This window comes from Hippoglossus stenolepis, chromosome 6 (genome assembly GCF_022539355.2).
Source record: "Hippoglossus stenolepis isolate QCI-W04-F060 chromosome 6, HSTE1.2, whole genome shotgun sequence".
Taxonomy (NCBI): domain Eukaryota; kingdom Metazoa; phylum Chordata; class Actinopteri; order Pleuronectiformes; family Pleuronectidae; genus Hippoglossus; species Hippoglossus stenolepis.
In genome coordinates, this window is record NC_061488.1 from 21049307 (window position 1) to 21064047 (window position 14741).

General features: G+C 39.3%; 1 protein-coding gene across 2 annotated transcripts in view; it reads left to right on the forward strand.

The window, feature by feature from the left end:
- Nucleotides 1-14741, forward strand: part of ptpn11b (protein tyrosine phosphatase non-receptor type 11b) — a 37907-nt gene that overhangs the window by 9868 nt on the left and 13298 nt on the right. For both annotated transcript variants that reach the window (XM_035159029.2, XM_035159030.2), the window contains exons 2-4: nt 4511-4633; nt 11092-11286; nt 14494-14686. In XM_035159029.2, the coding sequence (XP_035014920.1) occupies nt 4511-4633; nt 11092-11286; nt 14494-14686 (511 nt within the window). The remainder of the gene's footprint in view (nt 1-4510; nt 4634-11091; nt 11287-14493; nt 14687-14741) is intronic.

A 14741-nucleotide genomic window follows, 5' to 3' on the forward strand; every position in this document is an offset into this window, starting at 1 on the left:
TGTACTTGAGAAACTATGAGGATGTGCAGAAGTGTGCATGTATAAATTCAACCCCTTCTTCCACTTAAAGGTGGGTTTGTCAGGAGAATTAGTTACGAAGAAGCAAAGAGTACAATCTAGTTATAAAGAATGTTGTTGACTTGCATGCCAAGACACTCTGGAGAAGGTATCTCCCTGCCCTCAGCTACCCGTTAATCTGACAAGTTGCCGTGTAGAGAAGTTGCTTCTATTTTGTGTTTAAAGCAGCAGTCCGATGTTTGTGTCTGGTTCCATCTCGTCTCCATTGTTTTGATTATTTTACGAGCGACAGCAGCACTGTGATGAGGGATTAGATATGGATTAGTGACATAAGGCATTTTGCCCCTCTGTTATTATTTTTCTGTATGAATCTGTGTAGGATTAAACACAATACCACAAGTAATCTGTCCACCAGATGACACCATGACCTGTCAATGGCTCCCTAGTACTACTGTAACCTAAATACGTTGGCCAGGTTGGGTTTTATGTACATAGACAGTTGTGACAAGTGGAAACATAAAGTCAAATAAAAAATGGAAATTCCAAATTGATAACAACAACTATCAAATAAATTCTGCCTGTTACTTTGACTACCGCAAACAGTCAAGTAGCATGAATTGGTTTACATAGTCTGGTTAGATTGAATACACAGATTACCAGTTGGTAAGTAACAAAGCACAGAAACAGTGATGCCGTTAGCGTTGTGGTCCACAGCTAAGAAGACTTTTCCTAAGTTAATCAGACTGACTCGGGAACTTGCCCTTATTATGTAATGGAAATGTAGACAACAATGGGATTTACTTTGAGTATTGTGGATAATACATTTATCACTCTTTCAGTGCCTTCGAATCATTTCCTGTTTGTCACCAAATGGGTCAAGCTAACCACCAAACCTCCCCCTTAGTTTTTCAGAGATTCCAGTAATGTCTTATGCCCTGTTTAGATCATTCTCTCATTTTAGATATATTTGTGACTAATCCCCCAGTGATCACTTACAATAAATTTTTTGTGAAATTCCTCCTATAATATCCTTCCTCTGCTTGTGCAATGAGAGATGGTGCAGCAGGTCAGTATTGTCTGGGGAAAGATGACAGACATGCACTGAACTCTGCAGATCCTATGTATTTTTTCTAGAGTCCATGTGAGAGGCTCCGGATTATCTGCAAACTGCCTCGCCTCCTAGTATAAATTAGAAATCCAGGAGAAGTCGATGTGAGAACACAGCAGGGGATCCGGTGATGCGGGGGTTTGTGATGCTTCTAACGTGCGACAGACACAAAATTGATAACAAAAAGAAAACAAATATCTCCCGTTGAAAAAGCGGTGACACACACATAGAAGACATCGATGAAGATGTCAAGAGAGTTTATGGCGATGAGAGCCGACAGCGGTAATGTGTGTTGTAAAGAAAGTCACGTGATCTACACAGCGGAATTAATACGTCACTTCCTGCCTCTACCTGGCTGTCCACTTCTTACCTGAATAATGTGGAGGATTTGATGCTGTTGTGTACGCGTCTGTGCAAAGAAGCTCCCGCTGCATTGTGCATGTGTGAAAGGCAAACTGCGGTAAACTCTGTATCCAATTCTCCGAACTTTACCCGCATGTCATTTCTGAAAATGGCTTAAGAGATCCTCCGGAGGATTCACCCATTGGGAGCGTGGGGGCGTTGATGACGTTTTTATAACGTGACAGATAATAAAAAAAAAAAATAATAATACAAATTTCTCAAGATGAAAAATCGTCTGTGCCATACATGTCATGCACTTGACCAGAGAATGTTCTGCTGTATTGTTCATGTACATGAAAGGCAAACTGTGGAGAAAGCTGGGAGCCAGTTCTCCAGGGTTCATGTCTGAAAACGGCTCGTGTTTTGCGATCTGGTCCTGTCCTGTCGATTGATATAGGCATTTATATCACATCTCTATACTTCATATCCTTTCCATCAGGGTAGATCAACCAGATTTTATTATTTTTTTTAAGTTGATGTTTACTACTCTAGTGTTAAACCTTCAATAATTTAATATCCTCAATGACAAACAACAGAGATATGTTGTGCCCTGTCTTGGTCTGAACTCCCTCCTGTACAAATCCCATCACACATTTAGCATCATTAATTCACCTGTCTCTTCATCCACTATTCTCATATTTCCACCTGGTCATTGTAAAAACAGGTCAGGCTGCTTCGTGATTGACAAGCAGTGTCACTTTGTTTGTTTGTCCAATGCAACATGGTTACAGCTGCTTCATCTCCACAACCCTACATCTGAAGTTTAGATTTAACTCCCAAAAAGCATTTCTGAGCCTTTTTTTCCATTTGGTTATAATAAATGTCACTCGCAGTTCATTTGTTCTGAATTGTTAATTAATTCTGTCAAAGAGAAACTCCAGCGGCTGAATGTCAGGCCTAAATATTCTCATTACACAGTGATCACAATAATGTTTATAGAAGAAATTGATAGAAAGCATTTTGTCACATAACGAGCAGAGCTTCAGACCTTTGTACCGTGAAGGGACCACAACATTATTCTGGTGTGTGTTTGAGGCTCTGAGGTGACACAAGATCTGCTGAGCTGACACATGAGTCTTATTTCTGGGTTTGTGTCGTACAGTGTGCAAAAACAGAAACGGCTAAATGCTCGCCCACTGTTAAAGCCTCAGATACTATCTTCTCAGCACGAGCTACATAAAGGCGCTCTTCTGTTGCCTGCTGCCTGCACTACACTGGGATATATTAATCAATAATAAGTCCTGTGTAATGTGCCGGGGGTTGTTGTGAATGGCTACAATTTGGGATGGGAAACGCATCATTTCCACGAGTCATTATGACTGTCAGTGTCGGAAATATCTTCCATTCTTGTTGAATCATAGACATTAACAATGGCTGCAACTAAAGATTCTTCTGGTATTTGAATAATCTTGCTACTAACTTTTTCCTAAAAGTAATAATCTGCATCTTTTCAAAATACGCACATGAAGGAAAAAGCGGCCCGTTCACTTTTTCCAACACGTTTACCAAAGTGATTACATTGAGCCTTACTCCCACCTGCCCCCTCCCCGACCCCAAATGCACACTCCCATGTCCCTGAACCATTGCACATATTTTGTCGCCACTGATCGACAACACTGCCTCGTTTAAGACTAATATAGTCCATCACACATTAAAGAGTTGTTATTCATGCCACTGTGTAGATGTACTCACTTTATGTCTTGCGACTATTTCTGCAGAATGAATAATGTCTATGCTCTGGTCTGTGTAGGTCGCAGTGTCAAACACACTCAGTGAGTGTGCACAACGCAGATAAACAGTCAACCTACCTGAGAAGTGCGCTGGCTAAATATTTGCCACAGTGTTTTGCAACAGAGGAAGTAACGTGTAATTATTAGCTTTGGCTTTGCTGTACTATAAACTTTGTGTTCTTCCCTTTCAAACATGGACACGACATAAGGTTTGCACGTATTTACTGATTCATGAAGAAAAACATGTTACTTTATATTTGAATTAAAAGAAATATAGCTATTCTATGTCCTAACCCACTACCATGATCATGACTTCAGATATTATAGTAAAACATTTGCAGTTACAGTTGCTTACAGTTTTGCCCTAGATTTATAAGTGGTCGTTTTTTATACAACTCCCTTTGAAATAATGTCAGACTGCTACAGTTCTACATAGTTTATGTTGTTATATTATTGTTTATTGACGTAATGTAACTTTAAAGCATCAATAAACATGAATCATGTGACACCATAAAAAGCAGGTAACTGATAGGATCTGAAGTACAATTAATTTTAGGTTGATACATTGACTTTACTGGATAAATTCAGGGTAAATGATGCTATGATACCACTATTAGAAATGCTCATAATTGTGTTAAAAAGAGAAGGATTAGGATTAATATTTCCAAGCAAAATCTATTATCAATTAATTTTATTAAAAGAAGAGACATAGACCCATTCACTTGAAAACTAAGTGTATGGATAGACTTGACATTTAATGAATATCTTCCTGACTACGTTGGAAAAGAATGTATGTACAACTACTACCCAAGTTTGTGCCTTATGAACATTAAACGTCTGCTCCCTTAATCACATCTCCATTAAGACTCACTGGCTGCTGTGAACAATTCACTAGCTTAACCTAAAAGCATTTAAATTGAACAGCCGCTCGATGAATGAGGATGCTCTCATCATCTGTGCACCAAAACATTTCATGTTCACGTCCAGCAGCTGAGCAGTGAAAGCTAAAATACACGGAAGGTAAAACGGACTGAAATTCACTCCCTTCACATACTTAATTGCTAAATACTAGATTGGTAAATTTAACAAATAATGAATATACTGTTTTAAACTCAGGTGATCGATTGTGCTGGTGCCTGTTTTGTCTCCGTAGGCATGGACACTGGTGTGTGATGGGGCACAGATAGCATACATTACATTCTTCCAACATGCATACGTGGTCAAAACAACTCTTTTGTCCCCTCATTTTCAGGTGGTTCCACCCCAACATTACCGGAATTGAGGCAGAGCAGCTCCTGTTGACCCGGGGAGTCCACGGCAGTTTCTTGGCCCGGCCCAGCAAGAGCAATCCAGGGGATTTTACCCTCTCTGTCAGGTAAGTCAGACAGTTTTCCAGACATCGACATTTACATTTTAGACACATTGTTAGTGATCCAGTCCACTGCGCTTTAGTCTATATCTGAATGTCTGGATATATGATTACACACAAACAAAGCTCAATAGTGCAAAGGTCAAACATTCAGGACCTTTTTAATAATTATGTGACCATGGCTTAATCAGGGTTTTTTCAGAGCTGAAATGAGCCGATCACGTCCAGCTGAGTGTAACTCTGTGTTATATCTGTCATTCATACCTAAAACACATTTATCTTAATCTCATTAATTGAGAGCCTGGGTGTGTTGCAGAGAGACGGTTTCTGGTAAGTGGGGTTTAGAGCATCATGCCATGGTGATTACAGAGAGCAGGAAACAAACAGAAGAAGAGGCAGTTGGAAGAGTGGCTCTTCCTTGGCAACGGAAGCTTTTAAGAGATGCATCGGTCACCCATGTGCCTGGTAGAAAGTCCAAATGCATTTGTTACACTGGGACTAGCTGGCCCGGCGACATTTGTCTAAAACGTGTACGGTGTGCGTGTGCACGTGTGTCAGTGCATGAGGGAGAGAGAGGGGAAATAAAACAGAGAGAAAGAGGACAAGGAAGGAGTAGTTAGACAGCATTTAGCTTTTAAATGATGTTGAAGAATGAGGGACCTGTTAAGCCTTTGACATTCACTTTCTGTGGTTTGTGTGTCTGGGTGTGTGTGTTTGTGTGTGTGTGTGTGTGTATATGGGCTGAGTTATTGTCATGGTTTGTGGTCTTTACAGACTTTAAAGGGATAGTTCACCGAAAAATGAAAATTCACTCATTATCTTTTGCCACTATGCAGATTGATGGGTGGGTGAAGTGTTTGAGTCCACAAAACACTTTTGGAGTCTCAGGGGTAAACAGTGTTGACGCAAACGACTGAAGTACTTGTGATCAATTTTTCAAGTATAATAAAACAACAGAAAAAAAACATAACATGCCTCCATACTGCCTGTGTGGTGTCATCCACGTGTCCGGAAGCCCCCACATTCATATTCGACTCTAAACGGTGCCTTTTTACACCACGTTTTAAGTCTAAAGGTTGGCAACCGGAAGTGGTGATGCTACTATAGCGGATGTAGCGCTGCTAACGCGCACTTGCCCATATAGGCTCAAAACATGGTATAAATGACGCCGTTGTGAGTAGAATATGAATGTCACCGGACACTCTGATGACACCACACAAGCAGGGCCACATTTTTTAAAAAAATATAAACAGACTTATAGACATGCCTTCTCTTTTATTTTTTACCATTATTTAGTGATAATTTAGTACAAGCTAGATTTTCATATTTATATTTATACCATATGATATTTGAACATGCAGCCTCATACACCTCAACACTTTGTATTCAAAACTCAAAATGACAGATGAGCAGCTTGATATAGATGCAAATACTGTGGTCATTTATGCTGCCTTTACAAACGATGCAACCGTCACTGCCCACATGCTTCCATTCGTCCTTTGCGTCGGTGTGGTTGCATTGTTGTCCCTTTGTCTGGATGAAGTAACATCATACTGGTGCCTGTAGTCTCTTACCAACTCACAGTCTCTCCCCGAAAAGTTCAGCCAGTGTTTTAAATGTTTGAATTTCTTCCCTCTGGGCTCTTAATTGGCTACACTGCCGTATATCTCTGACTGGCATGCTTCAAATGAAGTCTATCAAATGTGAAAATATTGGAATTTACTGAAGATATCAAATTGAAGCAATTCTTAGCAAGCCTTATCACAGACACACACACACACACACACACACACACACACAGGCAGTGTCTAATCAGAGAGTCTAATTAGCTCGTCATGAGGCAGGTTTCATCTTACTGTGGCCATTAGGAGCGGGACAGTTACTGTGAGTGTTCAGATTTAATGGATGCTGAGGGACTCTGTTGTCCCTCCTGCTCTTTCTTATCTTCCTCTCTCTGCCCATCCCTCTCTTATCTCCACCACCTCTTTTCTTTCCTGGTCCACGAGGTCAACAGAAGCTGCTCAAAAGCGTCGGGAGCCTGACATCTAAGATGCTAATGAGAGCTTTTTGAGGGTTTTGAAAATGTAATCAATTCAGAGTTTCATGAACCTCAAAGAGGGAAAGGAGAAAGTTGGAAGTAGAAAAGTTTAGCCATAATTTATATCCAAATCCAACTTTGTAAGCAGAGCTGTCTGTTCAAGTTTCCTCCATCATTTCTCATGCTCTTTATACACTCGAAAGACCCCAAGGAGGAATTTTAAGGTCAATTTTAAGATTTCTTTTTTCTCCAGGGCAAATTACTACAGAGAGCAAATGGATTTTCTCCTAGCCTCTGTATTATATAATTCTAGCCTGGGTTTGCTTAGATCTGTTTCCACTGCAGTGAGGCTATTTATAGGTTTACACAGTTGAGTAAAAGAGAAGTTCACCAATCTATGATTGTAAATTGCATTTAAACTGCATATTTTCCACAAGTCTTCTTTTCCGAGTGGTTCAGCAGTTTCTTACTTTCTGTGTTGAATGTCAATGTTGCATTGTGACATCTATCCTCCCTCATTGTGACATGGCCCAGTTTAACACTCGCAGCTGACAGTGGCATTAGGTACTAACTAGATCTGCGTGTCAGCAAGGACAAAGACACAACAACCACAACTATAAAGCGTGCACATGCTTGTGTCAGTGTTTCTTCTTTCCTGACAAGTGAGAACATGAAGTTCCTATTGCATGTACCATTAACAATACAGCAGAGTCATACATTTTCAATAAAAAAAAAAAGATAGTATTTGAATATAGGGAACAATTTAATGCTAATTGATGACTATTAGATGATAGGATGCTCTTAACTAATGTTTGTATAATTTTGTTAACCCCTGCCTCTGTGTGAGGGCGTCGGGCTTTATACTGTGCTATTCTGAACTACGAGCTAGGCAGAAAAACCTGTGTAGTTTTCCACCTGTATGTGATGCACTCTCTCCACAGCTCATCAACGAGCTGCTCATGTTTCCGCCGCCCTTACATGCTAAAGACTTGTTGCCCTTTTGTCATCAACCTGAGTGAGGTATAATCACACTTTTGAGTTTGCGTGTGTGTGTGTGATTCCAGCAATTCCTTTGCTGATTATTGTTGTTTTTTTTATCAGCTCAGTTTAGCCTTTGACTTAGCATATCTACTGCCTCTTATGAACAAACAAGATAAGAGTAAGATTTCTTGGGTGCCTTTTGTTTGCAAACACTTCTTGTCTCAATTTGGTCAGCCTTTAGAAGTCGGCAGTGTACAGCTGAGACTATATCGAGTGTACATAGTTCAATAAAATCTCAACTTTTTACCAGATGATGAATTTGATGTATGCCTGTTTTTTCCACAGCCTTTCAGGACAAGCTCCTCAGAAACAGAACATGCTGTCCTGACATAACATTTGAAATTTTAGGTCAGGTTCAAACATGGCTCCTTGATAATCTAGGTTAAAAAGCAGTGCAGCAGTCTAGTTCATATGCACGAGTGGAATAGTAACTTTATCTGCCTCAATTTAAAAAGTGGACAGGGAGCAGTAAAGGGGATTTCTCAGTGGTGTCAGGCTGTGTTGAGTGAAGAATATTACTTGCAATGGCTTCGGGGCAAAGCAAGCAATAATTTATATATTCTAGACTTTGTACGTGCATAAGTATGTGCATTTTGCAGCAATATATTCCCCAGTTGTCCATGTTTGTGTACTTCATCTTCTGGGTGAATGAGTTAGTGATCTAAAGGCTGTTTATTACTAGAACACACTATTTTTTCAAGATTCAGTGCTTTGGTTTGAATGTTGCGAGAAAAATGTACACATAATCCTGCTCATAGATATGATTTGTTGCTGCTCTGGCTTTTGAACTAGCAGAATAACAATGCTGTTATCTGATCTGACTGTGTGACATTCCGTACGCCTGGACCTCTGCTCGCTTGGTCCTATCAATGCAAACCAGCTCATAGATTAATCAAAGACAAAATGAACTTCTCTCTTTCTGCTGCGTTTCTTTTTCCAGTAAAGCATGATAGCATCACACCATGAAATTGAATATGTTTAAAGACTGACTCAACCTCCACATTATATTCTTACGATATACTAAGCACACATTGGTTTTCGTCCGGTCATGCTGAACGTGTACAGTTATTCACAGTTTCATTTGTAGTTATTTAATCTAAAGTTTGTACTATTTGCCTTTGGATAATAACAAAAAATTAGCTGGGTTTATGTGATTATCGTGTGGAACAAAACAGTAAAGCTGAGATTAATCTAGTTTGTTGTCAGTAAATCCCAAAACTTGTGAGTAGAATTTCAGAATGAATCAATCAGTCTTATTCCAGACGTGCCGTTTTCTGGCAGATCGTCATTCTTTTGCAGCTGAAACTAGATGGGCACTCATACATCCGCCAAGACCCAACAGTCCCTTTAGAGATGAAAACAACAGACAGGCATGAAAACATAACCTCCATGGCAGCGGTAGCAGCCATGTAGGATGTTGGTGAGAATGTAAGTTCACTCATTTGAAAATGCAGAACTTTGTTCAGTAAGGAGGAACAACCTTGTACTTCACTTTAAAATGTTTTAAATCTTTCAAACTTCCTACATGGATCAAAATGACTGCCCTTTGTGGATATTAACATTTTATGTATAGTCTGTCATTTTACATAATGTATACAAAAATATTTCATTAATTTTAGCAGAGATTGGCAGATTTATGCACACGTCTACTCTGCTGCTAGGATGTTTAACAGTTGGTAGATTGTTTGAAGGATAAGCTTACTACATCCATAATAGTTTATGATGTGTGTCAATAGAGGATTGACACAGTTTTACACAAAAAGAGCAGTAAAGTGTAGTTATAATTCTAAATGTTTATGGCGAAAAACATAGATGAAAAAAGGCATTACATCAAGTAATCTGTCATCAGAACAAACATTACTGAGCCAGAGCTGAGCAGACATGATGCTGAACTTGCCTCCCTGTATTCATCTATAAAGGTTATCTATGTCTGAGAGAGGGAGAGGGAGGAAGTGACTGAAAGTTTAATGGTGTTAAACTCTGAGATGAAAGAGGTTTCTGGTCTGAGAGATGAGAATGGGCCTTTAACACGGTCGTAGACCTGTGGCACCTTGCCAACAGCTGCTAATAGAGCCATAAAGCAATTACTAGGAAACACTGAGAGGGAGAGAGATGGATTATGGGACAGATGAATGCAAGGATGGAGCAGAGGATTTACAGTATTTTGAGTACGAGGATGGGGAAAAAGCAAGAAAAAAAAGGAATGTGAATTTTTTGAGAACAATAAGAAAAGTGATGCAGGGAAATAGGATTTGTGCCATTTGATACGACCATTAGCTGATAATCAGTTTGAGGAAGAGAGGATACTGTGGTATCTCATCCTGGAGACCAGATTGTACTGACTGCCTGGCTAACTCCCCTTTGGTCCCTGACACAGTTATGCGTTGGTGTGTCATCCTTGTTAATATGTTTACAGGATGTTTGTTTGTCTCCGCTCAGGAAACATGTTCAACGCAGTTCTTTGAGATGGAAAATGGAAAAGTAGATTTACATAGCAGGAGTACAGAAGCATTCGTCTTTTTCTTCACTACCTTCCAGGCAAATCCTATATAATTCTATATACATGTGTGTGTTGTGTGCACCTATTCAAACCAGCCAGAGGACTTTGAATATGTAAAGTGGTAACAAATGTTTTTCTGGCTTATCGGTCTTTGAGCTTGGCAGCTGCGTGAATCTTTTTTCTCTCCTGCTCTGCTTCCTCTGAATACATTAGAAATGAAAACGACTGTGTATTGAGAAGATTTGTGTTGTTTTCTGCAGAGAAGTGGAAGTGAAAAATATTCTGCGAGAGATAAAGTGGATCTGTTATTATTTTTTAATCACTGCGTCTTTGTAGCTTTTGCTCACATTTTCTTTTCCTGCAATAGCTTGTGGCTTGTGGCTTATTTTATCATTTACATTCTGGCACAGATGGAAAAGGTCAAAGTTATTTCATAATATTTACATGTTATACACTTATTACTCTGTCCGCCTCATAAGAAAAGCCTAGCTATTGCAGATACAAAACTAGGTAGATTAATGTGAGAAAATAACAGCAGACAAATGAAAGATGTCACCCAAATTGCTGATTTTTTTACGTATAAGAAAATTAGATCGTGTTTTAAAATGTGAGCATATGGTTTGATAAACTGGACCTTTTTATACTGTAATTTATGTGCATTTGTACTCTGGGAGTGAGTGTGGGCGACAAAGTGTGTACGATCTTGATTTTTTTGTGTGTGAGCATATACTGTGCGTGTGTGTGTCTGGAGGGTGCAAGCAAACAAGAAAAATACAAACGGAAAAAATGTTGAGTGCCTCTTTGGAGTGAGTCCACCTCTGTTTACAGGCATGATAACAAACTGAGTGACTTGATTCCCTCTGTTTTATTTTTCCCCCTGCACAGGCGTAACGATGAGGTGACCCACATTAAGATCCAGAACTCAGGCGACTACTACGACCTGTATGGAGGGGAGAAGTTTGCCACGCTGGCCGAGCTGATCCAGTATTACACAGAACAACAGGATCTGCTGCGGGAGAGGAACGGCCATGTCATCGAGCTCAAGTACCCACTCAACTGCAAGGACCCCACCTCTGAGAGGTGCTGACACTAACGCCCACACACATGCAAAGATGCTCACATTTGCGTACACAGAAACACAATGTGGAAAAACCATATTAAAATATACATATTATATTAAAATATAGCTCAACTAGTGTTTTCTCTGAATTCATTAAAACTACATGTATGTGTCGGACCATAGGCTATTATAATAGGTTATTTTTATACCCACATCTTTAGTGTTGGACTCAAGAGCTTGTAAATGCCATGAGAAGCAGCCAAACCAGCTGAGAAATGTTATGAGGCCAGCTCTCACTGCAGTTAGAGTCTTGTTACAGCCTAAATGCAGTTGCGAGGCGTTTTCACCCTACAGGGATTAAAACTTGACAAAATACTGAATACTTGTGATTTTAATGCTAATTTTGTTTTAAGGCACTTTTTCAATATTATGCTTTAGGTTTTTGCATAATTAGGAGGCAAATTCCATACTGAAACTACAGAGACAGTTTTGAGATCAGTGAAGAGTTGCAATTAACATCTTACATCTTATCATACGAACAAGTGAGTGGCGTCATATCAGTGCCATCACCAGTGCAGAAAGATGAGGCTCACAGGTGAACTGGTATTTTCTTGAACAGTTCATAGGTCTATACTAGAGATGTTCCAATACAGATTCCGAAACCAGGTTTTTGTGTATCGGCCGATAGCGAGTACCGATCCAATACTAGATCCAAAAAAGTATATAACATATTTTGCTACTTACCTCTAAGGAAGAGGTGATTGCTATCAATGTTGGCTTGGCTCAGGTTAAACCCTTTGAAAAACAAATACATACATAGAATGAATAAGATATAACTTCTTTCATCATCCAGTTTGGAAGTCATACCTGAAAGAGAACACAAATTAATAAATATAGGCATATACAACAACCATCAAAGCAGAAGACTTGCATACAGTACACATCGCCATTTTAGTTTTGTGACTGTCCAGTGTAAAATATGGTGACATTTTAACCAACTCTGGCTAACGATACACTACCAATGATCACTTCTTCTTCACCACAACAATACTTACCAGTGCTTTGTCACAAACAAATTGTTGCAACACTTTATGTAAACGTTTTAAAATAAAAGCACTCCAGCTTTTCTGTTGACCTAATCCTTTCTTTTGTTTAAAAAGTTTTTTTTTATTGTGAGATACGTGCAGGAGCGGAAGATGCACAGCTTCATAGTGTATAGTACTGGTATTTATTTGAGTAGACATGACTATTTTGAATCACAGGAAATAGTCATATTTGTGGCCATATTCAAGGCAAAGCCTCTATGTAAAAACATTGTGCTGCAGTTGCAGCTCCTCTGCAAAACATATTGTTGAACTGAGAAGCTAAATATTGTGCATTGAACAGATGCTGTATATATGAATTGATATTACTGTGAATATTGCGCATGGAAAAAGATAAAGTTGCATAACTGCCTTTCTTTGTGTATATTTATGTTTGTACATTCAGCCTTTAACAGAAATGACAAAAATAGTAAATATGACCCCCATAAGTGATTTTTTTTGGAAGATATCGTGATGGTAGATCTCCGCTTACGCTTAGAAAAAAGGTTGGTGACCACTGCTTTGCATCCGTCTGATGGCAGCAGGTATCTGTCCCGTCTCTAGTGCTTAAAGTGCATAAAACGCTTGAAATGGTGAAATAAGGCTAAATTTGCAACAATGGTTAAGATGTTGAGTTTTTTAAAGAGTACTCAGAGTGCACACTGTCAAGACACTACACAACGTTAACACATTTCTAAAATGACAAAGTCGATTAGTAGAGCTTACGTGCCATGTATTTTTGTATCATTAAAAAATCCATTATTTATATTCATAAAAATATATATAAATTGTTAATTTAAATCTATTTAAACAGCAGGATTTTTAATCAGCGTGATGGTATTGTCACAATATAATTCCACTTAGAATTTGACTTATTAAATTTACTAATTCACATATGTGTGCTTAGATAGACTTTGTGTAGAGAGGATGCATTCTGTGCACACACACCCACACAATAAAGTTAGATGCACTTCACATCCACATGCATAAATAGTGGCATATTCCCACATGCGTCTTCAAAAAAACAAAGTGGGTGGTGCTGCTGTTGTTTATGCTCACTAGCAGCTACACGAAAACATCAAACATTCTTGTATACACGGGCTGGACGCAGATAAACACGTCATCACACCTACACACCTGATTTGAAATGTGAGGTTATTACAGCACGTGTATAAGCCTGGAGTCCATGCACGCCCTCACTCACACACGTACAGGAAGCATTTTGAACATTTTGAAAAAAATATAACGGCTGCTGAGCGAGTTGTATACATTCACTTTTTCGACACCTTTGCACATTGCAGTGTGTTTATCCCAGTTTCTGTTTAGGTCTATGAACTTGTGATCTATGGCTGTGGTTTAAGTGGTTTTTCCATTCTACATACATCTGTTGTCAGAGCCTCCTACACGCTCTAACACACCACACAGGTAAAAAGAAAAATACAGACTTGCAGGTTTTCATCAGCATCTGAGTGAGGATGCATCGATGTAAGAGACAATTTTATTCTTGAGTATGCGTCTTCTCTCACAGTGCACATATAGATAGACGTCATGTTAACCCATAACCTACCAATATAAAAAAAAAATTCCCTTGTGGCAGGAAGCATAATGCTTGTCCTCCCACTCATTTGGTCAAGTTTCTGCCTCAGCTCTCCTCTCACTTGTCTTGGTAATTCATCTACCTTGAAACCTCAGCCAGCCTGAGGCTGAGCGTATTGATCTCCACATGAGTTGGAGAAGCAGCTGCTGAAATCATCCAGTCTGAAATAATAAACGCTGATAGTCACTCTGTTTTTGAACACGTCTTGCCAGCTGTATGTTTATATTTTATGTCTCTAAGGTACTGTAGCTTCACGTTAATAGTCACAGCCAGTAAATATGATTTGAACACTTACAGCCATGATTATGGGGAATTTAAGCAAATTTTTTAAAGTTTGTATACTCGTAAACAGAAATATCTTCTCTGTTTTGTTTATAGCTTTAATAAAAGTTTGTATACCTGCACATATCAGCAAGTATAAACACTGATACAGATGCACATATGTCTGTGAAATGCTCATATTGATATGTCAGTCCGGCTCTAGTTCCCAGTTTGTTTCTCTATTATAGTGTATGTTTCTCACAGTCTGTTCTCTAACTCATCTGCAGGTGGTACCATGGACACCTGTCTGGGCGAGATGCAGAGAAACTGCTCTCAGACAAAGGCAAGGCCGGCAGTTTCCTGGTACGGGAGAGCCAGAGTAAACCGGGCGACTTCGTCCTCTCGGTTCTCACCAATGAGGAGAAACATGAAAACGTGGATCGCAAGACCAAGGTCACACATGTTATGATACGCTACCAGGTGAGGTAACGCAGTTCAGAACCCCTGACATATACAGAAACTTGCGTTTATTAGG